General features: G+C 53.6%; 1 protein-coding gene across 11 annotated transcripts; it reads left to right on the top strand.

Moving 5' to 3' along the window:
* The first annotated feature begins 2,690 nt into the window (after positions 1–2,690).
* Positions 2,691–25,694, top strand: DLG4 (discs large MAGUK scaffold protein 4). 11 transcript variants are annotated; one of them, XM_080679775.1, is made up of 20 exons: positions 2,691–2,851; positions 10,163–10,228; positions 13,658–13,711; positions 13,856–13,906; positions 14,066–14,190; positions 14,289–14,458; positions 14,551–14,687; positions 14,819–14,963; positions 18,544–18,839; positions 18,973–19,075; positions 19,217–19,331; positions 20,676–20,852; positions 21,141–21,177; positions 21,267–21,294; positions 21,426–21,473; positions 21,550–21,651; positions 21,995–22,167; positions 23,114–23,223; positions 23,757–23,848; positions 24,083–25,694. In XM_080679775.1, exons 1-20 carry the CDS (start codon positions 2,822–2,824, stop codon positions 24,187–24,189), a joined length of 2,166 nt encoding a protein of 721 aa, XP_080535901.1. In that variant the 5' UTR covers positions 2,691–2,821; the 3' UTR covers positions 24,190–25,694. The 11 variants fall into 11 exon arrangements, with proteins under 11 accessions (XP_080535901.1, XP_080535900.1, XP_080535897.1 ...); XM_080679774.1 differs by having other exon boundaries at positions 13,658–13,712; positions 13,848–13,906; XM_080679771.1 differs by having other exon boundaries at positions 10,163–10,327.
* The last annotated feature ends 480 nt before the right edge of the window (positions 25,695–26,174 follow it).

The following is a 26,174-nucleotide window of genomic DNA, read 5'->3' as shown; positions in this document are numbered from 1 at the left end:
GGGCGGAGCTTCCGGGCGCCGGGGCATGCTGGGAGCTGTAGTTTCGGAGTCCCATTCCCCCCCACCCACGCCTGCCCCGCATTCTGGTTGTGATCTCCAAAGGTCCCTTCTCTCCCCCAAACTCCTTCATCCCACCTGTCCGAACTAGAGTGTAGCCCTCAGAAGGAGTGATCGGATAGGCTGAAGAGGGAGGAGCTTAGGCAACTGCAGCCAGAGGGATGGAGGGTGGACTGAAAGGAGCACTTACCAGGTGGAGTTAGAAAGGAGCGGTGGGAAGAGAGAAGTGTAAGATAGATGCCAGAGGCAGAGGCATGGAAGGATGACTCTTTGGTATCCCTGGTGAAATTTACAAAAGGAAGGAAAAGGGAATGGACCTCAAGCTGGGGTGTAAGTGTCCCAAGCATATTCTCCTGAGACCTAGGAGGTTCACTAATTTGGGAAACACCAACATTTTCACAGTATGAAGGACCTCCTTTTTCCTCCTGGGGTTCACTGCCTCCCCCTTAGGCCTCTGAGACCTTCCTCAACATCTACCGTTCTCCACCTGCCTTCTGTTTCTTCCTGAGACGTGTGCTCAGGCTAGAGCTTTCCAGGCGTGAGAGGAACTGTAGGGATTCTCATGTCTCTTCCCTCTCCCACACTTCTCTAGCTCTGGGTCAAGAAGTCCCAGGTAGCCCTGGCCAATGTAGCTCAGTTGGTTAGAACAAAGAATAGTGAGTTTGATTCCCAGTCAGAGTGTGGGAGGAGGCCCATTGATGTTTCTCTCTCTCTCTCTCTACCTTCCTCTCTCTAAAAATTAATTTTAAAAAGTCCCACGTAATTTATGCCCTTCTTTTTGCCATTCCCACTGGGGACAGGCCCAGGAGGATAGAGAGAGCTGGGCTCAGCTTCCTTTATTTTTGAGCTATGGGAGCCTCCGTGGGGGGCAAACCTCTTCCTCAGTCCCTTAGGAAAGTATAGCTAGGTTGTGACTGGCTTTGGGGAGAAGAGGCCAGGGTGTGTGGAGCAAGGTGATGGTGGTGGTGCCTGGAGATCTGGAGAAAGAATGGGATATCTGGTTGGTTCAGAGAGTGCCTGCTTCAGCTAACAGCTGGAATTTGGTAGGGAGAACACAGCTCAGCTTCAATCCTGGAGGATTAGGGAGATTAAAGTAAGAGAAGAGAGAGATGTCTGAGAGACCAAGAGGTGAAAAACAGGAGTCCTTATGGAGGAGAGACCTGCGGATGGAATGGGGGCTGAGACTTTGGGGATCCCTCTCCCTGAACCTTTCCATAGAGTCTGGGGTGAAAGGGCAAAGGCTGGGAAGATGGCGTGAGTGAGTACATTGGTCTCTCTCTTTCTTCTCCCAATCCACCCTCACCTGCATTTCACCAGCTCTCAGGTCAGCCCTCTGGCTCCTGGCCCCCCCTCTACTGCGATGGGCACCCCCTCTCCTCAGGGTACTGCACAGTGACCTTTTCCAGGCCTTGCTGGGTGAGTAGTCTCCCAATTTTCTAAGGAACAGTAGTGGAAAGGGCTGGCCTACGCCTGTGAGGGCAATTACTGAAGTTGGGGGCTGGTTGGGAGCCTGAAGATCATGTGGTCCAAGCAAGAGCCTCATGCAGGGGTCATCCCCATAGTGCTCCTCCTCAGTGTCCATCAGACAGCAGGAGGCAGGGTGATGGTTGGGGTGGTCAGGGAGGTAAGGTTGGGGGAGAGTAACTTAGTGCTGTTCCTGTGACAGACATCCTGGACTATTATGAGGCTTCCATCTCAGAGAGTCAGGTAGGTAGGATGAGGGCCTAACTTTCTGAGGGAGAGGGCAAGGCTGGTGGGTTGAGCAAAGTACTGCTGATATTGAACTGACACTTGGGGATGCTGGGGACAAAATCCTGAGTCAGGGGCACAGAGAATGCCTCTCCTGTCCCCGAGCCCCTTCTTTGGCTTGCTTCCCCCTTTTCGTTGCCTGCCTCAATTTCAGGCACTAAAGAGTTTAGGATATAATTATTTTTAAGGCTTCCTCTTGAGAATCCTGAGGGAGAACTAGGACCCTGGGATTCTCTCCTGCCGACCCCTCCCTCACTCGTACCCTCTGCCATTGCCTCTCTCTAGTATTTAAACAAACATGGGTGCTCCCTGCCCAATTACGGTGCTTCCTCCTCTAAGAAATGAAATCTATCCTCATCATGTCTGCTGTCATCGCTGGTGGCTGGCCAGTTCTCCATGTTTGCTTCAGGGCCTCTCTGATTTTACTTCCGTCTCCTTTTCCATTATCCGGGTTCCTTCCAGCACTGAAGGAGTTAACTCTGCCAAGGCACCCCCCCCATTCTGGCTCCTAGCTCCCTCCCTCCCTCCCCCTGCTTCCTCTCTCCTCCTCTCTCCCCTTCCCTCCTCTGGCTCCACTGCTCCCTCGGCCGCGGCCACCTCCAACCCCCCAACCCCACTCCTCCCGCCAAGGCCCCTAGCCCCTGGCCAGTAGGCAAGACACCCCCGGGGCTCCCCGAAATCCAGTTCCCCTCCCCCACCTCAGCTCATGCCCCAGCCCCCGAAACCCGGGGCTGCTAGCCCCCGGTGCCCCCGCCCCTCCTGAGAACCGGGGTGTGCTCCCCAAGCCCCCCCTCCATTGGGGACTCCCTTTTAGGACCCCCTTTCCCTCCCTCCCACGCTCCCCTACCCTTCCCTTCTCCAACCCCCTCTTTCCCCTCTCACCCCTCCCCCCATCCTGGCCACCCCTGCAAAAGTGGGGTGCGGAGGGGGGAGGGGTGAGAACCCACGGAGGAGAGGAACGAAACTCCGATGAAGTCAGAGCCCCCTACCCGCTGCGGCGGCCAGGCCCCCCAACATGGACTGTCTCTGTATAGTGACAACCAAGGTAAGCAATGATGGGGGGTCTCTAAACTGGGGGAGGTTATGAGTTTGTGGGGAGGGGTTAGGCAGGCCTAATCTGGGGCTGGGGGTCCTGGAGTTAGAGCATCAGAAGATGTATTTGGAGTCCTAATTTAGTTTTGGGGTTCACATTTGAGAAAACGCTGGGTTTGGCCACAGGTGCCCCCTGGAGTCATCCCTTTGTACCTGTAGAGAAATGGAAAATTTGGGGTACACTGATTTGGGGGTCTGTAGGTTTTGGGGTTTATCAACCATGTTTGAGAGAGACTTATTTAAGGAGAAGCCTGGCTCACATGGGAGTCCTGCTCCTGTATGTTAGAAGGTGGACTATGTGGGGGGATTCTCTTTCCTCCTGGGGGACAAGCTGGCCTCCGGGTGCCCTGTCTGATTTAAGGGGGCTTTTGGCATGGGTAGAAGGTTTTTGGTTGTGAATGCCTGACTGGTCTGGGGGTGTCAGCTGGTGGGAAGGGGTGGGCCTTCAGGCTATAGAAACCGCGTCTTCTGGTAGATACATTTGGGGGTGCTCTCTCAATTAGAGGGAACTGTTAATTTAGGGTTGGATCATCATCATGTGGGATGGGGGGAGTTGGGAGTTGTCAGAGGACTGGGGCCTGACAAGGATCACCTGAGGGAATGGACCAAGAAAGATTAGGAGCTCTGGGGTACTCCCATGGGAGACACAGGTTACAGCAGCTGAGGTTGCGGGTTCCTGAGGAGGAGGAGAGGTTTTGGAAGAAAGGGGATTTGAGGAGGGGGACCAGATGGGTGGTGCAAAATTTGGGGGTGGGCCAGGCAGGTGCCCAATATCTTTCTCTCCTCCCACACTGTATCTACTCCTGGTTGAGTAAAAGGGAGATTAGATGGAGGGGAATGTTTCTGTTACCTCTGACACTTGGGCTCCAGGTGGGGGAAAATACCTGGATTTAAGGTGACCGGGGTGAAAAGGAGTAGGAGGGCAGGGCTGGCATCAGTGAGGATCTGTACCAAGGTGTCCCTGTGGTTGGAGTGTGGAAAGGGCAGGAGATCTCGGATGGGAGCATAAGCAAGCGCCTGGTGGATACAGAATACCTAGGGCTTGGCTGTGAGACTCTGGGACTGGAAAGCTGGATGCCTGGTGTGTGGAGGGAGGCATGGGCTGGTGGCAGGCAGTGGGGGGTTGGGAGGTGGGACAGGAAGTGGGGGCCGGGAAGGCGGGGTCCGGTGAGTCACAAGCTGGGGAGGGGGTTATATTTAGTGGGAACTGCAGCTTTTCAGGGGAGGGAGCTGAGGACACACATGTACCCTGTCACAAACTCACACATGTGTGAGCATGGATGGAAGAGATTGGGGGCTGAGGACCTTTATGTCTGGAGCCCCCACCTCCTCTCCAAGGCTACTTGCTTGTCCCTCTTACTGATAGCTTTCTCCAACAGCTGCTTCTTTGCACCCCTCTCCCATCCCCTGTAGTTTCAATAGATTTTGGGGGCCTCAGTTTCTCTGGCCTGCTCTCATCTAATGTCCTCTGGCCCTCAGCTCCTCCTATCTCCTGCTCTAGCCTGCTTCTTAGACTTAGGCTGCCAGGCTGTGGTTCCGAGTACAGGTGTACATAGAAAGCCATTTGGAATGTGTGGGCTTTGCTTCCAACACGTGTACACATATGTGAGCGAGGGTGAGGGGCTTGCTAGCACTGGCAGCTATTCTGAGAGGGGGGCGCTTATCCATCTTCCTTCCAGACTCCCACTTCTTCCATGGAGCCCAGGGTTGAACACCCCTGAAGAAAGGAGCCTTGTACAGAGAGGATGATGCATTTGGGGTTTTACAGAGGCGTGGAGACTCAGGCTTGCCACATTCCTTGGCCTGAAAACTTGTCAGTTGCTGGATGGCGGGACTCCAACTCCCATAAGGCCTTGAGGCACAAGATCCCTCAGTGTTAGAGGATTGCTGCCATGGGGCTGTTGGGAGTTGTGGTTCATCTCTATCCAGGGCAGCGGAGGGTAGCCCTGGAGGAACCAGCAGGGGGGGCACATGGCTCTTGTCCCCCCAAAATGCTATGTGGGTAGCGGGTGCTCAGGTCGTTGAGCTTCCCAGCTCCGTCTGAGAGTACTCCATCTTCTATTACCTATATTTAGACACCTGCTGCAGTAATTTAAGGGACATTTATTGAATATCTATCATGTGCCAGGCCCTGTGCTAACTCTGCTTTTATAGCTATCACTTATTCTTACTCTGTGCCTCTTTCTGCAGGAGTCTCTCGATCTCTGAGTATCTCTTTCTCCCACTCCACCCCCGTCCCTCCCCTTTCTCCCCGCACTGCTGCCGCCGTTGCCATGGTAACCGGCGACGACTGAGTTGCGTGGCGGACTTGAGGGCCGGGCGCGGGTGGCGGAGGGCGGAGCAGAACTGCGGGGGAAGGGGTTGGTGGGGAAAGACCAGGGGTATTTGAACCCTCGGAGGCGAAGCGGTTAATCCCTCCGGGTGGTCCTTATTGGGCAAAGCTAAGATGCCGGGGGCGGGGCAGTGTGGCCAACGGCCTCATTCATTGGCCGACATGGGCGTGGCGAAAGGACAGTACGGGGGAGGCCGGGGAGCAAATGGGCGGGGAGTGGATGGAGGCGTGGTCTCCTGGAGGCAGGTGGGCGAGGTCTGGCTTACTCTCTAGGTTGGCGGGCTACAGCCCTCGGAAAGGGGCGGGGCCTTAGGGCTGGGTAACTTGCCTGAATAAGGGCGGAGCTGACCTGGCAGGGGCGTGGCGTGGTCCCATGTGCCAAAATGAGACGGGGGTTTGAGGGGCTTGTCTAAGTAACTGCGGGGAGCGAGGGTCTTTGGAAAGGAGAATCCGGGGGTTAGGCCATCTGACGTCTCAATTTTCCTAAGATGGAGGCCTGTTTAGATTTCATTAGAGCACAACCTCCTACCTCAGCTCTTATGTTCCAAGGAGACGGTTACTAGGCGACAGCAAAGTCCTTGATAGCTGCGTTGCTAGGCAACCGGGAAACGGAAAATGGAGGGAAAAAGGAAATGGGGGATGGGGAGGGGTCTTGGATCATAGCGCCCACTAGTGGAGAACTGTGATTTTTCCATTCTAGAAGAAATTTCGAGTCCAGCCCCTTCGGCACTGGTTTCCTTTGAGGATCCAAGCATTCTATCCACATATGAAACTAGGGCATTGGGGGTCATCTTGTGGGCGCATCTAACAGACTCCGGTCGACAGGAAAGAGGAGGCATAGGGAAGTCTGTCCTTTATGCCATGTGTGAGCATTTTAGAGAAGCCAGAGGAGCAGATTTAGGGAGACTGCTCACTGGGCTTTGAGTTGGAAAGAAAAGTGGGCGTTCAATGGGAGAATATTTGGGAGAGATGCTTTCAGGTCCTGTTGTTGGGCATTCGGTTTGGGGTATTCTGGAAAATTTGTGGGTCACTGCAAATTGGGCCTTATCTTACTTTAGTGAATATTTTTTGAGGCTGGAGTCTGGGGACAGATTAATATATTTGGGAGCAATCTTCCAACGCAGTTGGAATTCGGAATCATGGAGGGTATGTTGAAATGTAGCAAGGACAGTCAGAAAAGGGAATAATGTATGAAATTGTGGGGTAAAGAAAAAGAAGGGAAAAATATCTCTTAATGTAAGGGTTTGGGAGTAAATTGAAGAGGTTTCAATTTAATTTGGAGGGTCAGCTTTAAGATACATTAAGTATTACCTAAAACTGGGGTCTGGTGGTATTAGGGACTGGTATATTAGAAAATCCCGAATATTTTATTAGATTTGGGTATTTGGACCGGTGACGACAAAGGAATTTGAGAACTGCTTATTTGGATGTTTACATTAGAGCAAGGGTAATATTTGCATTAATTTCAAGATTTCTGTTAGTGGATGGAGGGATAGATATGATTTTGAAAGGGATGATTTAAAAGGAAGATTAATTTGAGGGCAGGCAAGGATCTGTGGTCCTTATACTCTTGAAAAGCATCTTCTGGCTATCAGGTGGGGCTGGACTACTGTTTAGAATAGGAGATGTCTTTGCGTCTGCCGGAATGCTGTCCACATTAACCATCTTTGGGGATGTAGGGGGAGGGGCTTGTGGGAGACAATTTAGACCCCTTGGGGGTCCTAAAGTGAGATAAATGCTGCTTCCTTCCTTGCACCCTGAGAGCCCAGCAGTGATGAGCGGTCTAGTGAGGTTTTGGAATAGTTAGGGGCCTGGTGATTTTAGGGGTGCGAGATTAGATAGAAGGGGTCCTGAGAACCAGAACGATAGATTGGTAAATTTTAGGAGCGCCTCTATTTGTAGAGGGGTTGGGATAGGAGCAGACCGTGGGAGGGCAAGTCCACAAGAAACAGCTGGAACCGGGAAAGTTGATGGCCAAGAGGGTCTCCCCTCACCCTCTCTCTCCCATCGTGACGCTCTTCCGCACTGCGCAGGCGCTGTCCCCCACCCTCCCCACCACCGGCCGCAGCCTCCAGTAGCCGCCGCCGCCGCAGCCCCCGCCCCTCTGCCCCTCCCCCTCCCCAACCCTGGGACCCTTGCTCTCCCGCCCACCCCCTCCCCTCTATCCCCCTCCCCTTCTCCATGTCGGCTCGGAACAGATTCGCCTCCATGTGTCTCTGCGTGGTACGTGCCGCGATACGGGCTCCGGCCCCTCTCCCCTCTTCCCGGACCCTCCAAATCTCAGGGTGCAAGCTTCAAGCGCTGACGCTGTTTGGCGCGGGGTCTCTGGGTTGCAGTGTCTCGCTGACAAGCGCAGTGGGTCATCCCTCTTATCTTCATCCACTTTCACTCACACCCCTCTGTTTTGGGGGTGTAAGCCTCGGTTCCAGGTTGTTTTGTGCAGCTGGGGCTACAGTTAGGAGGGGGCCAAGGGAGGAGGAACAACGGTGATCCCCAAGCCTTTCACTTATCTTATGCCCTTATATACTGGGGGTGTCTCAATAGCATTGGAGCTGTCGCGGGTCCGGGCCCTCAGTCCCAGTAGGGGACCTGAGCATCTCTTTTGGGGATCCTCCTTTTCTGCCCGTCCTGCTTTAGATGTCCTAATCTAGGACTGAGAGGTTCTGGCCCCAACTCCCACCTCCTAGTTTCAGAGCTACTCTCCCCACCCTCCCCTTTCCAGATGCCCCCCCCCCCCTTACTACTTGTAATTAGAAAATTTCCAAGGGCTGAACATACGCTCTAACCTCTTTCAGCCACATTCCGGAACTTTGTACCCTTAACTTGTTTCTATTTCTGTCTCCCAATCTGGAGGAGCCTTTCTCCCAGTCCTGGACCCCCTCTCCCCGACGGGGGTGGGGCAGAGAGAGGTGATGGCAGTCTCACTGTGATAAACATTTACCTTCCTTTCCTCTCTAGAATAAACGATGAAATGTCCCTTTTCATGCCTCCGTTTTCCTTATGTGCACCTGGCATTTCATCATCTGGTTCAGGAATCTTCTCTGTGAGATGGGGTGAAGATGGAGGGGCATGGGACAGACCCTATCCCAGGTTCCTAAGCTTGAAGCTGCAACCCTTGGCCCTGTCTCATTTATCAGGGAATTGGGGGCCTTGTGAAGTGAGAGAGGAGAGCTGCCGGGACCCCCAGTTCTGGGGCACTGTCCCGGCTGAAGACCACCTTTCCCGGATGTGGGATGAGCAAGCTCTTTCACTGAATTCTGTTATCCAAGATGGCTCAGTCTTTGAGGACGGATATTTAGTTTATACTTTCCCCTCCTCTCCCTTGTCTGCTTTTTGTGCCTGTGGTATTGAAACCTGGAGCTAAGGATGCTACTGCTCTCTTCACATCTGTGGGCCAGAAAACGGAGTATATCTTCATGAGCCCCTGTTTTCCTTCTTTAAGGCTTCAGATGTATCAAGGTACTTCTTGATGCCAGTTGTCTGTGTCCTGGGTTGAGAATCTTCATGTTGCCAGCACCATTTCCCTCCTCCCGTTCTTTTACTGCAAGCTGAGCTACAGCCAAAGTTGAGTTACGTCTTGGTTCATCATCCTCAGAAATTTCAGAATCATACTGTAGCATTAGGCATTGACCTTGATAAGCTTCCTTCAGTTGGATCATGCAATTGTTGGCCTCCAAATATTGGGGTATGTTCAGTTTCCCAGATACTTTTTTGAGAAGGAAATTCTTTTTTACCCATGTGTATTGGGGAGTGCATTCTATTTTCCCCAGTCCCTGAGGGAGCCCTCCCCTTCTCCTCCTTCCCCACCCTGGAGTTTGGGAGGGTCTGCTTCTGGGGTTGGGGGGCAGCTCCTGAGAAGGGGAGCAGCGGGAGGTCAGAGCAGAGGTGGGAGGACCAGGCAGGGTTGCTGCCCCTTTCCTCTCTCTCTGCCCCCCAGTTAATCTCCTTTGCTGGTGCCCCTATTAAGCTAGCACAGGAGGCCCTTGAGATGCAGGTGGGTAGTTGGGAAGGGAGTAATGTTGGGTCTTTCATTCCTTAAGGCCAGAGGGAGACCATGCTTTTACCCTGAGGCTCAGCACCCTACCTTCTTCCTGTCAGGGACCCTGGAACCTGACACCCATTCCTGTCCCCTTCCTGAACCCTACTGCCTCTGTCCTTCCCCTTTCTCTCCCATCCCCTTCTGGTACATCCGATTAGCTGGCTGGGCTGTGGGCATTTGTTGGGGTGGAGCTGGACCCTTGGGGGGCCCCTCTGCTGACTTCTTGGGAACCAGCGGGGCCTTTGGAGAAAGAGCTGGCCAGGTTTAGCTTTGTCCTGCTTGGGGGGCTGATGTCAAGTACCTGCTAGTTGAAGGGCCTGACTGAGGTTCCTGCCTTGGGCCTGGAAGGTGCTGGAGAGCCAGTCTCCTGAGGTAGAGCTGTAGTGGGGAGACTGAGGCAATGAGGGTGGAATAGGGAGGAGGGAGGTTACAACATGGGGAATGGGATTAAGGCAATGAGGCAAGTGGGATGAAGATGATGAGAGAAGCAAGAAATTTGGGGATGGATGTAGAGAATGTGGGTACCACTGTCAGAAGGGCTGTCGCTCTGAAACGATGGAGGGATTTATGATGAAGGCCTGGGGAAGGGGTGAAGAAACAGAGGCCAGAGGAGGGAGTTTGCTGGGTAGAAGGCTGGGGATCCTAGGATGGGAGGAAGGGGAGTTGGGGGTTGGAGCTGGGATTTGGAAAGCGATGAGAGGTGCCAAGGCCAGGGCAGGAGAGGGGGCTGTGGGAGGGTGGAAAGAGGGGAGCCAATGGGCTGGAGGAGAGGGAGGGGGAGGAGCTGGTCAGGCCCCAGGGCCTTCCGCACTGCATTAGCTGGGGGAAGAGGAGGCGGTCTGGAGCCCGAGGCACTGGGTCGGCCCCAGTGACACTTCCTTCCCTGTCCCCAGAAATACCGCTACCAAGATGAAGACACACCCCCTCTGGAGCACAGCCCGGCCCACCTCCCCAACCAGGTAAACGCCCCCGAGCTGGTGCACGTGGCGGAGAGGAACTTGTCCCACCTCGAGGCTGTCCATGGGGTCGTGGGCCACGCCCATCTCTCCCCCCTCAAGGTAGGAGACTCAGGCAGCCCCTCCCCAGTGCGGCCCTCGGAGCCTCGGAGCTACAACCACCCTCCAAGGCCGGTAGGGCGATAGCCAAGCTGTGTAGGTGGTGGAAGGCTGGGACCGTGGGATGGGACTTGGGTATTTGGGGGGCTGGAAACCTTGTTCCTACAGAAGCGAAACAGAGGCCAGGCAAGTGGGAGTGGGTGTAGAGCTTAAAGCCTGGATGTGTGTGTGTGTCTGTCTGCCTGCGTGTCTGTGCGCATATGTGTTGAGATGTGTGCAGGATGCTCACAAGCCCAGGCCTACTCCATTCCTTCACATTCCCTACCTCTGTTCACGTTTTCCGTTTCCAGAGCTCTATTCAGAGCTCCTGCTGCCCTCATTAGCTCTGGTCCCTTCCCTGCCTCCTCCCCCGACTTCCCACTCCTGGGCCTGGCTCTCCCTGTCCCCCTAGTCTCCATTCCTTTTCATCTGTCTGGCCTGAGACGTCTGGCTTGGGAGCCCTCTGCCTCTGTCCCCGGCCCCAGCTTTTACTCTGCTCCTGTGCTTCCTCCCCTCCTTGCTGCCCTTCCCTCCCTGCTGGCTGGTTCTTGATGCTGCCTCTCTCTTCCTCCCACGCACGCTCCTCCCTCGCCCTGATCCCCAGCTCAGGCCCTCTGTGGCCTGCTCAGTCCTCTTCAAGGGTCAGCCAGGCACCCCTCTACCCCCTCCAACTTACCCCCTTCACTGTTCATAATTTTTCTCCCGTCCTCCCATGCCTCCCCTCCAATCCTCTTGGGCTCTCATTTCTGCCAGATATTTTTTCTGTATCCTGTCTGTCCCCCATTATTATTTATGACCACCTGTTTCCCTTTCTCCTATGTGCTCGCATCTGATTTTCCTTCTCCAGTCTGGAGGAGGCCTTGTTTCTGAGACCTCCCATTTTCTAGGCCACTTTCATCTTCTTCCCCCTCAGTCTCCTCTTTCAGGGGCACAGGATGGGGAAGAATGGAGAGCACCAGGCAAGCTGTGCGATTGAGGGAAACATTGTGGGGTCAGGGCTGGGATTTAGGGCTCTTGAGGGATGCCCTTGGAAGGGGGAGTTTGCTGATATACACTAAGAAGATGGGGAAGAGGTCTGAGCCTAGGGATGAGGAGGCAGGGAGTGGGCAGCAGCAGGTTCTGGGGTTAGAAGAAGGTGGCTGGCAGCAGATGAGCTGGAGAGAGAGAGACCATTCTTTGGCTTTAGCAAAATGGAGAGATAGCAGAAGGGTAAGAGGTCCCAGGGCAGGGGATAGACTGAAATCAGGGTAGCAGGTTGAGCTGATTGAAAGGAAGGGAAGGAAGGCCCTGGAGCTGGGGAGATGGTGAGAAGCTCTGGGGGCTGTAAGGAGGTGAAGGAAAGATGACTAGAGCTGCTTTTTCCAGGTGGGGCCACTACGTCCCTGGCAGGGGTGAGATGAGAGAGGGAGGCTTGAGAGGTGCAGTTGGTACAGTTCTGGGGTGCTGCAGTCAGAGCTCAGGAAGTACAGGGAAGTGGAGGAGAGTGTGGAGGCCCGAGTGTGTGTGTGGAGGTCTTAGGACAAGGCCTGAGCTGGCAGACAGAAACCCCAGTTTTCAGAGGAGATGGGGAGTGGGTTGAGAATGAAGGATTGTGATTTAGGGATAGAATCTTGAGGGTTTGAGGATGAGGTAAGGGGGAGTGGTGCTGATCTTTGTGGGGAATCAGAAATGAGGATGGAGGATAAGGCCAGGAGACTAATAGGGATGGGCTGGAAGGTGGGATAGGGGCAGGGAAGCAGATGGAGAGTGGAGGCTGGGGCTAGAAGACTGAAATTGAAGGGTGGGATAGATTTATAGATGTGGGATGTGGGGATGGGGTAGAGAGGGATGAAAGATGGGACCTGAGGAAAGGGGTTCTAGGATGGGGATTGAGGATAGGCTGCAGGGTGGAGGATGGCCATGTGGAGGGGAATTGGATGTCAGTGCCTATTGGTTGAATAACAGCATTTACTGAGACCTGAAGGGTCGGAGGATGGTGTTAATAGATTTATGAGTGTGAAATCTATTACAGAGATTGAACATGGTAATGTGTGGTATTGAGAAACAGCAGTAGGAGAGACCCCTTTGGAAGGGGAGAAAGAGGAGCCTGGGGAGACGTGAAGACTGCCTCTCGCTTGGTAGGCTCCAGATAAATATTTGTTAAGGAGGCGATATGTTGGGGATCCCGGAAGGAGGCTCTGGGCAGCCTTCCCCCATTGCCATGGAGACGTGGCTTCTGTTGCCCTGGCAATGGGGGAAGCCCCTAGGACCGGCTTAAAGCTGGCCCCACCCTGGAGTCTAGAGACCCTGCTATTTTGAGGCCACTGACGTCAGAGGCCTTAGCACGCCCCACTTTAACTCTTTCTTTAATGAAGTGGCGGAGGGGGGGCGGGAGGTGGAAAGGAATAGATGAGAGGATAGGACCCGGATGTCTTTTACCACTTCCCCTCCTGACGTCCTTTGCACTGCGTAGGGTGAGGGGCGTAGAGGAGGGAGGGAGGGAGGGAGGGAGGTTATTCAGAATGCGCTGCTCCTACGAATCTCTGCAGCCCGGACTTCTCCCGGCCTGGCTAACGGGGGCGGGGCCCAGAGCAGGAGAGGCGGGGCTCGCTGATCCCTTCTGCGTGGGGAGCCTGGTCGCCCCTAGGCCACGCCCACCCCCTCCTGTTGTCTTGACGACAGGGCCTCCTGGAGGTTGGTCTCCCCTGGCCTTGGCGGCGCTTAGATACTCTTGCTAGGCAACCAGGTCCCTAGAGGAAAGAGTGGATTAGATGGCGGGTGGGCAAGAGGGAGGGCCTGCATCTGGGGGAACCCTGGCTTCCGGTGGGCGAGGGTTTAGGGCAAATGTGTGTAAAGCTGAGGGGCAAATCTGAGGGAGGGTTATGAAGGTATCAGGGTATGTGGGCAGGCAGGGATGGGTCAAGAAGTGGGGAGCAGGCCCTGGTGGACATAAGTCCTGGGGTTTACGTGTGTAGCACATAAGGCATGGAACACCCAGTGGTGTTACATCCGGTGAGAGGCTCCCCCCAGCCGGCCCCCTCCCCCCACTCTTTACCATCTGCTGCTCCCCGGCTGGCTGCCTCTCCCTGCTTCTGAAACATCTCCATGCTCCTGGGCTGTGCAGAGGAGCTTGTGCACGTGTGCATGTGTGTGTATGTAATATGGATAGAGGCTGGGTCCTTAAGGGACTCTAAGGGTAGCAGAGGAGGCTTGGTTAAGAGGCTGGAAGGGTAGCCAGGCTGGTGGTACTCTTAATTACGGACTCCCTTGAGCCAAGGCTCAGGCAGCTTTTCATCTCCTTTTCCCCCCTCACAGGCCAATTCTCCCCCTGTGATTGTCAACACAGACACCCTAGAAGCCCCAGGATATGTGAGTTGTTTAGATTTTGGGGCCAATGCAGAAGGAAGGAGTGGGATGGCCTGGGTTCCAGCAGTGTGTGTGGTGGGGACAGGTTCTCAGGTAGGAATGTCTGTCTCACTGTTTCTGTGTTTCTGGCCCGTGCTGGAGTTGCAGGTGAACGGGACCGAGGGGGAGATGGAATACGAGGAGATCACGTTAGAGAGGGTGAGCAGGCTCCCTCTATGTGCTGCTCTCCAGGTGGCCAGCCCCTTAACCCTGACCTTCCTGCGCTGGTCACAGCTCCCCAATCCATTTCCCTCCCCACTTGCTTTGCCAAGAGTGGGAAGTGAGGGGAGCTAATCTTCTCCCCTTCCTCCTGCACAGGGTAACTCAGGTCTGGGCTTCAGCATCGCAGGTGGCACCGACAACCCACACATCGGTGACGACCCATCCATTTTCATCACCAAGATCATTCCTGGTGGGGCTGCGGCCCAGGACGGCCGCCTCAGGTGGGGAGAGGAGACAGGGGTTAGGATGCGGGTTCCCTCCAAAGGGAGGACCAGGGTGGCAGGAAGCGCCTGGCTCAGGCCCACCTTGCTGCCCTCAGGGTCAACGATAGCATCTTATTTGTAAATGAAGTGGATGTGCGGGAGGTGACCCACTCAGCTGCTGTGGAGGCCCTCAAAGAGGCAGGCTCCATAGTCCGCCTCTACGTCATGCGACGGAAGCCCCCTGCTGAGAAACTCATGGAGATCAAGCTCATCAAGGGGCCTAAAGGTAGTAACCCATATGTCATCACCCCTGTATCAGTTGTCCCCTGCCCAAGGCTTGCTTCCCAGGCCCCCACCTCTGCCTTGCCCTCCATCTAGGTCTTGGCTTCAGCATCGCAGGCGGTGTAGGGAACCAGCACATCCCTGGAGATAATAGCATCTATGTAACGAAGATTATTGAAGGGGGTGCCGCCCATAAGGACGGGAGGTTGCAGATTGGAGACAAGATTTTGGCGGTGAGGACCCCCATCACTTGGGTCTTGTCTATGGCCCTGAGCAGACCTAGGCTTCGTTATCAGCTCACTCCTAGTGCCTTTGTCTTGAAGCTGTTTCTGGCTCTGTCTGAGCTTTGCTTTCCTTGACCCAGGTCAACAGTGTGGGGCTGGAGGATGTCATGCATGAGGATGCCGTGGCAGCCCTGAAGAACACATATGATGTTGTCTACCTAAAGGTGGCCAAGCCCAGCAATGCCTACCTGAGTGACAGCTATGCTCCCCCAGACATCACAACCTGTGAGAGTCCTCCAAACCCAAAGCTCCCCATGATCCATCCTATTTCCCCCCTGACATTCTGGTGACTGTTTCTCTTAAGATGCTCCCCATGACATAGCTACAACTGCTGTCACTTCTTGTGGTTGGAGAATATATGGGAAATTGGTCACATGGAAGAACTAAAAAATATTGTCAAAAGTCTCTCCCCCAGAAGGCACAAGGCCCAGATGGTTTTATGGCTAATTTTATCAAACCCTCAAGGAATGGATTATTCTTATGCTCTCTCTGAGTATGGGAAAAGATAAAAACTTTCACATTTCATTTTATAAGGGCAGTTCCAATTGTCACAAAGATAATGTAAAAGCAAGCATAGGCCAATTTTGTTTCTGAATAGAGATGTAAAAGTTTATAATAACAGAGTAGAAAACCAGACACAGGAGCATATTAAGAGAATAACGTTGTCCTAAAGTAGGGTTTGTTTCAGAAAGGTGGTTCCATATTAGGAAACCTCTTAATTTGATTCATTGTATTAAAAAGTTAAGGGAGGAAAACTGTAGGGTCATTTCAAATAGATGTGCAAAAGGCATTTGATGACATTCAATATCTGTTTTCAGATGAAAACTTAGTAAACAAGGAATAGAGGAATTTTCCTTAATGTGGTGAAGAGTAGTTTTCAGAATCCAACAACAAACTTCTCCTAATGATAAAACCTTAGTGTGTCCATTCAGTTAGTAACTACGCAAGGATGTCTCTATTGCTGCTGTTACTCTACATTGCTTTGAGAGCAGGGTTTCTCAGCATTGGTACTGTTTACATTTTGGACTCGATGGTTCTTTGTTGTTGGGTTGTTTTATGCATTGCAGGGTGTTTAACAGCATCCCTGGCTTCTATCAGATGATGATGGGACTCCTCCCCACCAGTCAGGACAACCAAAAATGTCTTTAGACATTGCCAAGTGTCCCCTGGGAGGCAACATTACCCTGCTTGAGGATCACTGCTTTAGAGATTCCAGGCAATGTAGTAAGGCAAGAAGAATAACTAGATGTTACATTTGAGACATTAAAAAAATTATTGATTTTAGGGAGAGGGAGGAAGGGAGGGGGAGAGAGAGAGAGAAAAAAAAAGAGAGAAAGAGAGTGGGGGAGACATTGATTTGTTGTTCTACTTATGCATTCATTGTTTGATTCTTGTATGTTCCCTGTCAGATCAAACTTGAAACTTTGGTGTAACAGGAAGATAATCTAACCAACTGAGCTACTCAGCCAGGACGATAGATGTTACACTTGAAAAGGGAAAAACAAATTTGTCCTTATTTATAAACTATACTATAGTCTGTTGATATTAAAATCCAAAAAATTTAGAAATAATATGGAAGTTTAAGAATGTGGCCATATGTAAGATAAATGACAAGAATTAGCAACTTCCCAGCAATAAGAATATGTAATGGGTAAAAAGATTCCTTTTACCATAGAAAAAATTCTATGACATTCTTAGAAATATGAACTCGATGACAGGAAGTGTTATAAGATTTACCTGGAGAAAATGAGTACAATTTACTGAAGGACACAAAAGAAGACTGTAGAAAATGGAGAGTCACCCCATGTTTCTGAATGGAAAAACGTATTATGTTAAAGATTTCAAACCTCTCCAAATTAGCCTATGCATTTTATGCAATCCTAATCAGAATTTTAATGTTCTCCCCTCCTTCCCTGGAAACGTGGCATGTTGATTCTAAAGTTCAACTGGAAAAATACATTTGGGAGAATAAGAAATGTTTGGAAAAGAATAATGAGGCCTGGCTGATCCTACCAAATCTGAAACCATATTGTAAAACGATATTAAAATCATGTGGTAGCATTTCTCAACACCATGGCCTACCAGGGAACCCTGGCTTCTTGGAGGAAGGGCCGATTCCACATCTTGGGCAAGAGATATAGGCGATGAGCTCACAGCAGCTTTCATACTAGAAAGCAAGGGCGGAGTCTGAGATTGCCAGGGCCGTGTCGAAGGCACAGGAGCCAAGTGAAGGGCTTCTATTGGCCATTTAACTAAAACGCATCGAATGTGTGACAGTCCGTGAGGTCACGATAGTGCTTCAACATAATTGGTGCCTTTGGAGGATGTTCAGGAACCCATTCATTCTGAAAACTGGCAGATAAGGGGGAAAAGTCAAGCATTTATTCTCCCTCTGGAGCAAACTGCACTTTAGAGTAACCAGTGGCTAATATGGGACAGTTCTCTTTTATTTATTTTATTGTTGACAGTGTTATATCCCACCCTCCCCCGTTTGCCCCTTCCACCCACCCTGCCCCACCCCAGGCCTTTCCTACACTGTTGTCTGTGTCTGTGGGTTATGAATACATGCATATGTGTTCTTTGGTTAATCTCTTCCCATTTCCTCCACCCCCTCTCCCCACTGAGATCTGTCAGTCTGTTCCATACATCCATGCCTCTGGACCTATTTTGTTTTTTAGTTGATTTTGTTCATTAGATTCGACATGTAAGTGAGATCTGACACTTGCCTTTCTCCGATTGGCTTATTTCGCTTAGCATAATGGTCTCCAGGCCCCTCCATGGGGACAGTTATATATTTAAAGAAATATATTTTTATTGATTTCAGGGAGGAAGGGGATAGAGATAGAATAGAAACATCAAGGATCAGAGTCAGCTGCCTCCACGTCCCACACTGGGGACAGTGCCCACAACCGGGGCATGTGCCCCGACTGGAAACCTAACCGCAACCTCCTGGGTCATAGGTTGACGCTCAACCACCGGGCCAAGCCGGCTGGCGATAGTTATTTTTTTTTTTTTATAGAATGATTCCCACTAATAAATGCCCCTCGCGCAAAAGAAAGAAAAAGAAAAAAGTAAAAACAGTAGAACATCACCATATTGCTATCCCCAGTCATGTCTTAGAACCAGGACGAGCTCACCGGTGGCTGTGAAAGCTCTTAGGTGAAATGCTGAAACACCTGAGCCTGCCAACTGCTTGCTAACGAAGAGACAACTGGACGTTGGCACCTGTCACGGTGCAGTAGAAAGCACGTAGCACCATCTAGGAAGGATTCTTGCTAAAAAGTTGAACTCCAATCTAAGTCTCTAGTCTGAATGACCAGTTTACAGGAGATACAGGGCAGGGGCACATGTCCTCGACACAGGTGCAAGCAGTGATGGCCCTATTAGATTTCCCTGATAGGACGAGGGAACTTCTCTTAGACAAATGACCTCGTTTTTTCCAAATGGATGGCCAAGAGGAAAGGAAAAAGAGGGAGAGGAGTTTTATAGACGAAGAGATTCTGCAACCAAAAGAAAACCCCAAGAGCCTGGTGCTAATATTCCCCTCACTCCATCGTCCTTCATTCCTAGGACATGTAACCGCACATCCATGGTCCCCTAGGTCGGAGAACCACCCGGCGTCACCTGTGAATTCCTGCCCCCGACATCGCTGCGATCTGATTCCCACCCACCCTGTGTATCTGCCAGAATAATTTCCCCTTCCCCTGAGTCGGGCTCTCCTGGTTCCCTGAGGAGAAGGTGGGTGGTGGGTGCTGTCTCCCTCCATGCATTTCTATGTCACCCTTTATTCCACATCTTCCCTCAGCTTATTCCCAGCACCTGGACAACGAGATCAGTCACAGCAGCTACCTGGGCACTGACTACCCCACAGCCATGACCCCCACTTCCCCCCGGCGCTACTCCCCAGTAGCCAAGGACCTGCTGGGGGAGGAAGACATTCCCCGAGAACCAAGGCGGATTGTCATTCACCGAGGCTCCACGGGCCTGGGCTTCAATATCGTTGGGGGCGAGGACGGTGAAGGCATCTTCATCTCCTTTATCCTGGCTGGGGGCCCTGCGGACCTCAGTGGGGAGCTGCGGAAGGGGGACCAGATCCTCTCGGTGAGAGAAGGCCAGCCCTTGCCCGCACCACCCTCTCCCCTCATGGCAGGGCCCAGGGCTCTTGGACAGGGGCTTGGGTAGGCCAGAGCCTGGCCTTCATCTCCAGTGACCCAGCCTCTCCTCCGCCCTCTAGGTCAATGGCGTTGACCTCCGCAATGCCAGCCATGAGCAGGCGGCCATTGCCCTGAAGAATGCGGGTCAGACGGTCACGATCATCGCTCAGTATAAGCCAGAAGGTACCAGGCCTGAAGCTCCCCGTCTTGTGGGCTAAGATGGTCCCCGAGACACTGTCTCCTCAGCTCTGGCTTCAGTGGGCACAGAGGGATGGAGGCAGTAGGATTGGGCCAGAACTCAGGAATCTTCTTGTTCTTCCTCAGAGTACAGCCGATTCGAGGCCAAGATCCATGATCTTCGGGAACAGCTCATGAACAGCAGCCTGGGCTCAGGGACCGCCTCCCTGCGGAGCAACCCCAAAAGGGGTTTCTATATCAGGTTTGAGGATTCCTGGGCTCGGCTCCTCTTCATTCTGTGACCCCCCCACCCCCCCCAGCCCCACACAGCTCTTCCTCTAACCCTGTCTGGTTCCCACTGCCCCTCCAGCCCTGACACTCAGCTGTGTTCCCGGCTCAGCTGCACAGATTAGCATTTTAAATACTCCCTGTCAGTTGAAAAAGAGCCTCAGCCTGAAGCATCCTTACTGCCTCTAGTCCCTGGTTACCCTGACACTTACCTTAGGAATGCCCCCTCCTCCCCCCAGCTGCCTCAAACTTTCTAACTCAAAGGTTAATACCAGAGCAGGGGCCCCCAGGCTACTCCGAATATTGCCCCGCCCGCATCTCCCTCGGGGATGTGCAATCTAGGGAAGGTGATCTGTAGCTTGCTTATGTCACCTCTGTCTCTCCAGTAGCGTTTACTTCCTTCTCCGGCTCCTCCCATCGGCTCCTCTCTCTCGCCCTCCCCAGGTGTCTGTTCTCCTCTCCCTCTGGGCTTCTGTCCACTCACCTGGTCTAGTCTGCTGCTCCACTCTGTAGCTCTCAGAGCTGTCAGCTCTGGCCCGACCTCTTCCCCAGGTTCAGACCTGCAGATCTGGCCATCTGCTTTCTGGACATGTCCCCTGGGATGTCCCACAGGCATCTCACATTCAACATGTCCCAAACAGCTCACCTCTTCCTCCTGTGTGCTTGTGCTTTCTGTCTTGCCGAATCAGTGTTTTCTCTCTTTTTTGCTGAATGGCACCACCAGTGACCCGGCTCAAACCAGTGCCTTGCTTGCCCTTCCCTCCCTGCTAGCTGGCTCCAGGCTTCGTCAGTTCTGACTCAGATATGATGCCAGATGACCCTGGCGTCTCTCCTTCCTGTCCCGCTGTCTTGCTCTGCATCTTTGCTCTCTCCGTGGTCATTTCTCTCCGTGCCCTGACCACAGGGCTTAGGGCTTATTGGCAGGAGTTTGCTAACGTTGAGGTAACCAGTCTGCAGAGCGTGTTGGTTTTCCTGGGAATTGGAGCGATTCCAGGTTACCTCTGTGATGTGCTTGTGCTTTGCAGACTGCTCCCGGGGAGGGTGGGGTTCCGGTCTTATCTTAGGAATTGCACTGAATCCAGGGCTTGTCCGATCGCGGATACAGTGCTGACCGAATGGCAGTTATTGGCTATGGTGACTGGGAGCAACGGCAGAGCTTTTGGTCCCTCCAAGTTCTTGGGTTGCTCAGACCCCACGCGCCCGGGGGAGTGCCGTGGCAGCTGCGCTCTGCTGTAGACCCCTGCCCCCGCCCCCTGGGCTGGGCCTTGTGGGCTGGGGTCCTCAGCCAGGCTCTGACTGATGGCCGTCTGTCCTGCAGGGCCCTGTTTGACTACGACAAGACCAAGGACTGCGGATTCCTGAGCCAGGCCCTTAGCTTCCACTTTGGGGACGTGCTGCATGTCATCGATGCCAGTGATGAGGAATGGTGGCAGGCACGGCGGGTTCACTCAGACAGTGAGACCGACGACATTGGCTTTATTCCCAGCAAACGGCGGTGAGGCTCCCAGGCCTTCAGCCTTCCTGCCACAGGCACTGCCTCTCCCGAGGTGCCCGGGTGGGCAGCCAATAGCACGTGGAGGTGCCCTCTGCCTTCTTGGGAATCTGTCTGCTGGCCCTCCTGGCACCATAGCTCCTATGAGCCTTTGGGGCAGACTTCTCATTTAGGAGCACAGGGGCCCAGGGCCTGCTGGGAGAGGGGGTTATGAGCTGGTCTAGTGATTGGGGGTTGTAGGGCTACTCACTGGACATTTCCCTGTCCCCCCTTCCTCCATTTTTCCCACAGGGTTGAGCGACGGGAGTGGTCAAGGTTAAAGGCCAAGGTAGGTAGAAGTGGGGTGAGCTTGGGTGGAAGAGTCAGGGACTTTTGGGGTGAACTCAACCAACCACATGGCCTGCTCTTTCTTCCTAGGATTGGGGCTCCAGCTCTGGATCACAGGGTAGGTAGGGTCAATTTGGGAAGACCTGGGGTGAGGGGAGCCCTGAGCTTTGCTTGATGTCCTCGGGAAGGCAATAGGAAGCCCCGAGTCCCTGTCTCAGAGCCCCTCACAGATGACCCACCCCTCACTAGGTCGGGAAGACTCGGTTCTGAGCTACGAGACGGTGACCCAGATGGAAGGTAAGCCCTGCCCGGCTTGGCCCAGCCCCTGCTGCTCCTGACTCTGTCCCCGCCTGAGCCACTGCTCTCTCCCCAGTGCACTATGCTCGCCCCATCATCATCCTCGGGCCCACCAAGGACCGTGCCAATGACGACCTTCTCTCGGAGTTCCCCGACAAGTTTGGATCCTGTGTTCCCCGTGAGTGCTGGGGCTGGGATGGAGGCGGAAGTGGGGTGGGGCCCATGGTTGGGAGGTGGGGGCAGAGCCACTTTTGGGCACTGGCATGCAGATGGACACTGGGATTCTCAGCAAAGGGGTGCTTCTCAGCCCTTCCATGTTCCATGCATGTTGCCATTGGAGGCCAGAGACTCGGAGGATGGACGCAGAGGGTGCTGGGAGGTGGCTGTCCCTCTCAGTCTCAGGCTCCCCCGCAACCCCTTCCACGGAGGGACCAGCTGAGCACTTGGAGGGGCTGACAGACAGCTTTTGAGCTAGAGGGATGGTGGTTAGATCTTTGGGGGGTGGGGTGACTTCCTGGCAGATACGACACGGCCCAAGCGGGAGTATGAGATAGATGGCCGGGATTACCACTTTGTGTCATCCCGGGAAAAAATGGAGAAGGACATTCAAGCGCACAAGTTCATTGAGGCCGGCCAGTACAACAGCCACCTGTATGGAACCAGTGTCCAGTCCGTGCGAGAGGTGGCAGAGCAGGTAGGACCCGGCGGGCACCTCGCACTCTTCCTCCCCTCTCCCCACCCCATGGCCTTCCTCCAGCTCTCTCTAACTCTCTTTCTCTCTGTCTCTTTCCCTGCTGGGTCTCGACTCCACTCCTCCACCTCCTTCTCCTCTTGGGCAACTCTGTCTGACGCCTGCTCTCCTGTGCCCCGCTCTTCCTACCGGCCTCCTTTGCTTCCTGACCCCAAACTCGGCACCGCCATCTGGCCCCTCTCCCCCCTTCCCTCCTCCTTGCCCCATTTCTCCTTGGTTCCTGTGGCCTTGCTCTTGGTGCTTTGGCTTCCCCTACCTCGGTCCCTCCATTCGGCCTGACTCCCCTTTGGCCCTGTCCCCTCCTCTGTTCCTGGGGTCCCCACTTCCCTCTCCCATTCCTCTGCTACCTCCTTTCCATGCTGCCCCCACCCTGCCCTTTCTCCCTTCACGGATTCTTTCTCCATCTGCCTCTCCTCTCTCCCATCTGTCTCTCCTTGTTCCTTCCATCTGTCTGTCCTCTGTCCGTCCTCCCCTCCCTCCTCCCTCTATCCTACTTCCTCTCTTCTTTCCTTTGCTTTCTTGCCCCATCTGTCCTGTCCCACCTTCCACCCCCCACTCTCTTCTGCCCCTGTTGCCTTGCTCTGCCTCTTCTTCTGGGTCTCCTCCCTGCCTGTTTCTCATCTTCCTCCATCTCTCCGATCCCCTCCTCCTGGCTGGCTCTTTCCCTTGCTCTGTCTGCTCCTTCCCTTTTTCTCTCTGTCTTCCACTTTGTCCATACCCCCTTCTCACCTTGACTCTCTGCCAATGTGTCTTTTGACATCCCTGTCACTTCCTTTTTGGCCAACCTCCTGTTTCCTGCCTTTCCATGTACTGTGTCCTGTCCTGGTACCTCTGTCTGTCCTTCCCCGCCACCTGCTGGTCCCCCTCCGCCTACCCTGCCTGCCCCCAGGGGAAGCACTGCATCCTTGATGTCTCAGCCAATGCTGTGCGACGGCTGCAGGCGGCCCACCTGCATCCTATCGCCATCTTCATCCGCCCCCGCTCCCTGGAGAATGTGCTGTGAGTATGGTCCCAGGGGGCCTCCCCTCCACTCCCCCACATCTGTGGCCCTGGGCCTCAGAAGGCCTCTGTGTTGACCTCTCCCCTCATAACCCAGGGCAGTGGTTCCAAGAGCCCTTGAGGGGAATCTGCACAGAGAGCTGGATCCCAGAGGATGCAGGAATCTCAGGCCTCTCCCTTCTTCTTCCTTGGACTAGGCAGGACTACAACTCCCAGCAGCCCCTGGGGCACACACCTGCTGGGGCTAGCCAGGGCCTCCAGAGCTGTTGGGAGTTGGAGTCTGAATCCCTTCACTGGGGCTGAAGGCTGGGAGGATGAGGCTCTGGAGAGGTCCCTGGAGTGGCCATACCCGGCTGGTGGGTTGCGGGTAGGGGCAGTCACCTGTGGCCCCAGAGGATATTGGGAATTCTTATTTTTTTGCTTTGTGTTCCAAATGAGAACAGACCGTTTGCAATTTAACATCCCTGGTTGGAGGAGATAAATGGCAGAGGGGGGACCCACCCTCATGTGTGTATCTTGCTCACTCTCCACAGAGAGATTAATAAGCGGATCACAGAGGAGCAAGCCCGCAAAGCCTTCGACAGAGCCACCAAGCTGGAGCAGGAGTTCACAGAATGCTTCTCAGGTGAGCCCTTGCTGATTCAGAGAGAAAAGGTGGCAGAGAAGCGGGAGGGGAGTGGAGGCCACTGGTGGATGGCTTAGAAACAGCGCCCCCTTGGGGTGGGTGCGACCACATGGCTCATGGCTGAGAGAATTAGAAAAAGGTGCCCCTTTCTCTGGACTGTTGCCAACCCTGGCCAGACATCTGGCTCATCTGGATCATTCTCCCCCTTCCCCCCCATTCTCCCCACCCCCCCAGCCATCGTGGAGGGCGACAGCTTTGAGGAGATCTACCACAAGGTGAAGCGCGTCATTGAGGACCTCTCAGGCCCCTATATCTGGGTTCCAGCCCGAGAGAGACTCTGATTCCTGCCCTGGCGTGGCCTGGATTCGCCCCGCCTCCATCGCCTGGGCCCTTGGTCTGGACTGAATTGCCCAAGCCGTTCGCACTCCCCAGCCTCCCTCCCACCCTTTCTTATTTATTTCCTTTCTAACCGGATCCAGCCCATTGGAGGGGGACACTCCCCTGCATGTATCCCGTACCCCAGAACTGGGCTCCTGAACCCCAGGAACCTTGGGTCTGGGGGGAGCCAGGCTCCTGGTCCTGGGCCCTTGCTCCTTAGGATCCCTGGCCCTGCCCGCCCCCAACGCACACACAAACCCACCGGGGGCGCCTCCCCCATCTCCACACACACATTCCAGAAGTCAGGCTTGCCCCTCCAGGAGCACCTGCTGCAGGGACGCAGGCCCCAGGCCTCCGCTCTCTTGAGGCAGGCTCTGGGGTCACCCCTGCCCACACCATAACTCCCTTGATTTCTCATTTATTTTTTCCTTTTGTTCCTTCTCTAAGGTGGTCTTTGGGGGGATAAGTAGGGGACTCCACTGTGGGCCCCCTGCCTTCCACATGCCCCCACCTTTTATCTTTGCTGGTTTGCATGAGTGGAAGGGTTAACTGTGGCTTTTTTTTTCCCCTGGGATTTTTTTTTGGGGAAAGGGGAGGGATGGGTCTAGGGAGTGGGAATGTGGGAGGGAGGGTGGGGGTGGGGGTTGGGTGTCCAGGGGAAGACTGGAAATGCTGCCGCCTTCTGCAATTTGTTTATTTATTTATTTTCTTTTGAGAGAGTGAAAGGAAGAGACAGATACTTGAAACCTGGTGTGTGGCCTGATTATTTGGGACTTGGGTGAGGAGGGAGACAGGGTGGGAGCATAGGGCAGAGTCCGGTAAAGTCAGATCCTTCTCTGCACGCCCCCCGCACCCCTCAAAGTAGAGGGGTCTGAAGGGGCCTTGGAGGGAACCTGCAGAAGGGATGAGCCTGGAGGGGCTGGTGCTCCGTCCCCTCACCGACAGCCCTACAAAGAGGCATCAGTTCCTGAAAACGTAGCTCAGCCCTGACCCCTCCCCAGGGCTGTGGTCCTGTCAGGCAGCGTGAGGTCTGTGAAGGGAAACACAGGACACTTTCTGTTCCCGCTCATGGAGCCGTGGCTAGAGCTGGGCACTGGTGGCCATCTTTACAGAGGCTTGCTGATGAGAAATGTTGTGTAAATACTTACTCATTGGATTTCTTTGTGCCTCATCTCTACAGAAAAGACTTGAAGCAGTTTTGCAATTAATAAGGGTAGGAAAATAGAACTTCATGCTAAAGATAAAAATAGGAGGACCAGCCCTAACCAGTTTGGCTCAGTGGATAGAGCGTCGGCCTGCGGACTGAAAGGTCCCAGGTTTGATTCCAGTCAAGGGCATGTACCTTGGTTGCGGGCACATCCCCAGTAGGAGGTGTGCAGGAGACAGCTGATCGATGTTTCTCTCTCATCGATGTTTCTAACTCTGTCCCTCTCCCTTCCTCTCTGTAAAAATGCAATAAAATATATTTTAAAAAAATAAGAGAAACAATTGCTTAGCTATGAGGATAAAGATAATTCCTGAGCTTCCTCCTGGTAGACCAGGCAGAAAAGGAAATGGTTCATTACCTATTGTATTTCATACACACATATTAGATATAAAGACAACATTCTAATCCTTTTATTAGTTTTTAAATTTTACTTATTGGTTTTAGAGAGCGGAAGGGAGAGAGCGAGAGAGAAACGGATTTGTTGTTACACCTGCTTATGCATTTACTAGCATTGGTTGCCTCTTGTGTGTGCCCTGCCTGGCGCTTGAACCCACAACCTTGGCATGTGGGGGTGATGCTCTAACCGACTGAGCCACCTGGCCAGGGCCTCTCATCCTTTCAGGGAGTCAGATTTTCCTGGCCATAAGTCCTAACTGAAGCTCCTCAGATGCAGCATGGAGAGCAGGGGTTCTCAGCTTTCCTTCTGCCACTATTCACAGTCTGACAGGCTCCCCCCACGAA

The sequence above is a fragment of the Plecotus auritus genome, assembly GCF_963455305.1.
Source record: "Plecotus auritus genome assembly, chromosome: 7".
Taxonomy (NCBI): domain Eukaryota; kingdom Metazoa; phylum Chordata; class Mammalia; order Chiroptera; family Vespertilionidae; genus Plecotus; species Plecotus auritus.
This window is presented reverse-complemented; position numbering and strand designations above follow the sequence as displayed.

Bases quoted from the DNA above. Each gene is read 5' to 3' on its own strand.
- DLG4 (XM_080679766.1), top strand. From the start codon at position 7,412: ATGTCGGCTCGGAACAGATTCGCCTCCATGTGTCTCTGCGTG. The intron at 21,652-21,994 runs GTGAGTGCTGGG...ACTTCCTGGCAG, and splicing joins GTTTGGATCCTGTGTTCCCC to ATACGACACGGCCCAAGCGG. The intron at 23,849-24,082 runs GTGAGCCCTTGC...CCACCCCCCCAG, and splicing joins GTTCACAGAATGCTTCTCAG to CCATCGTGGAGGGCGACAGC.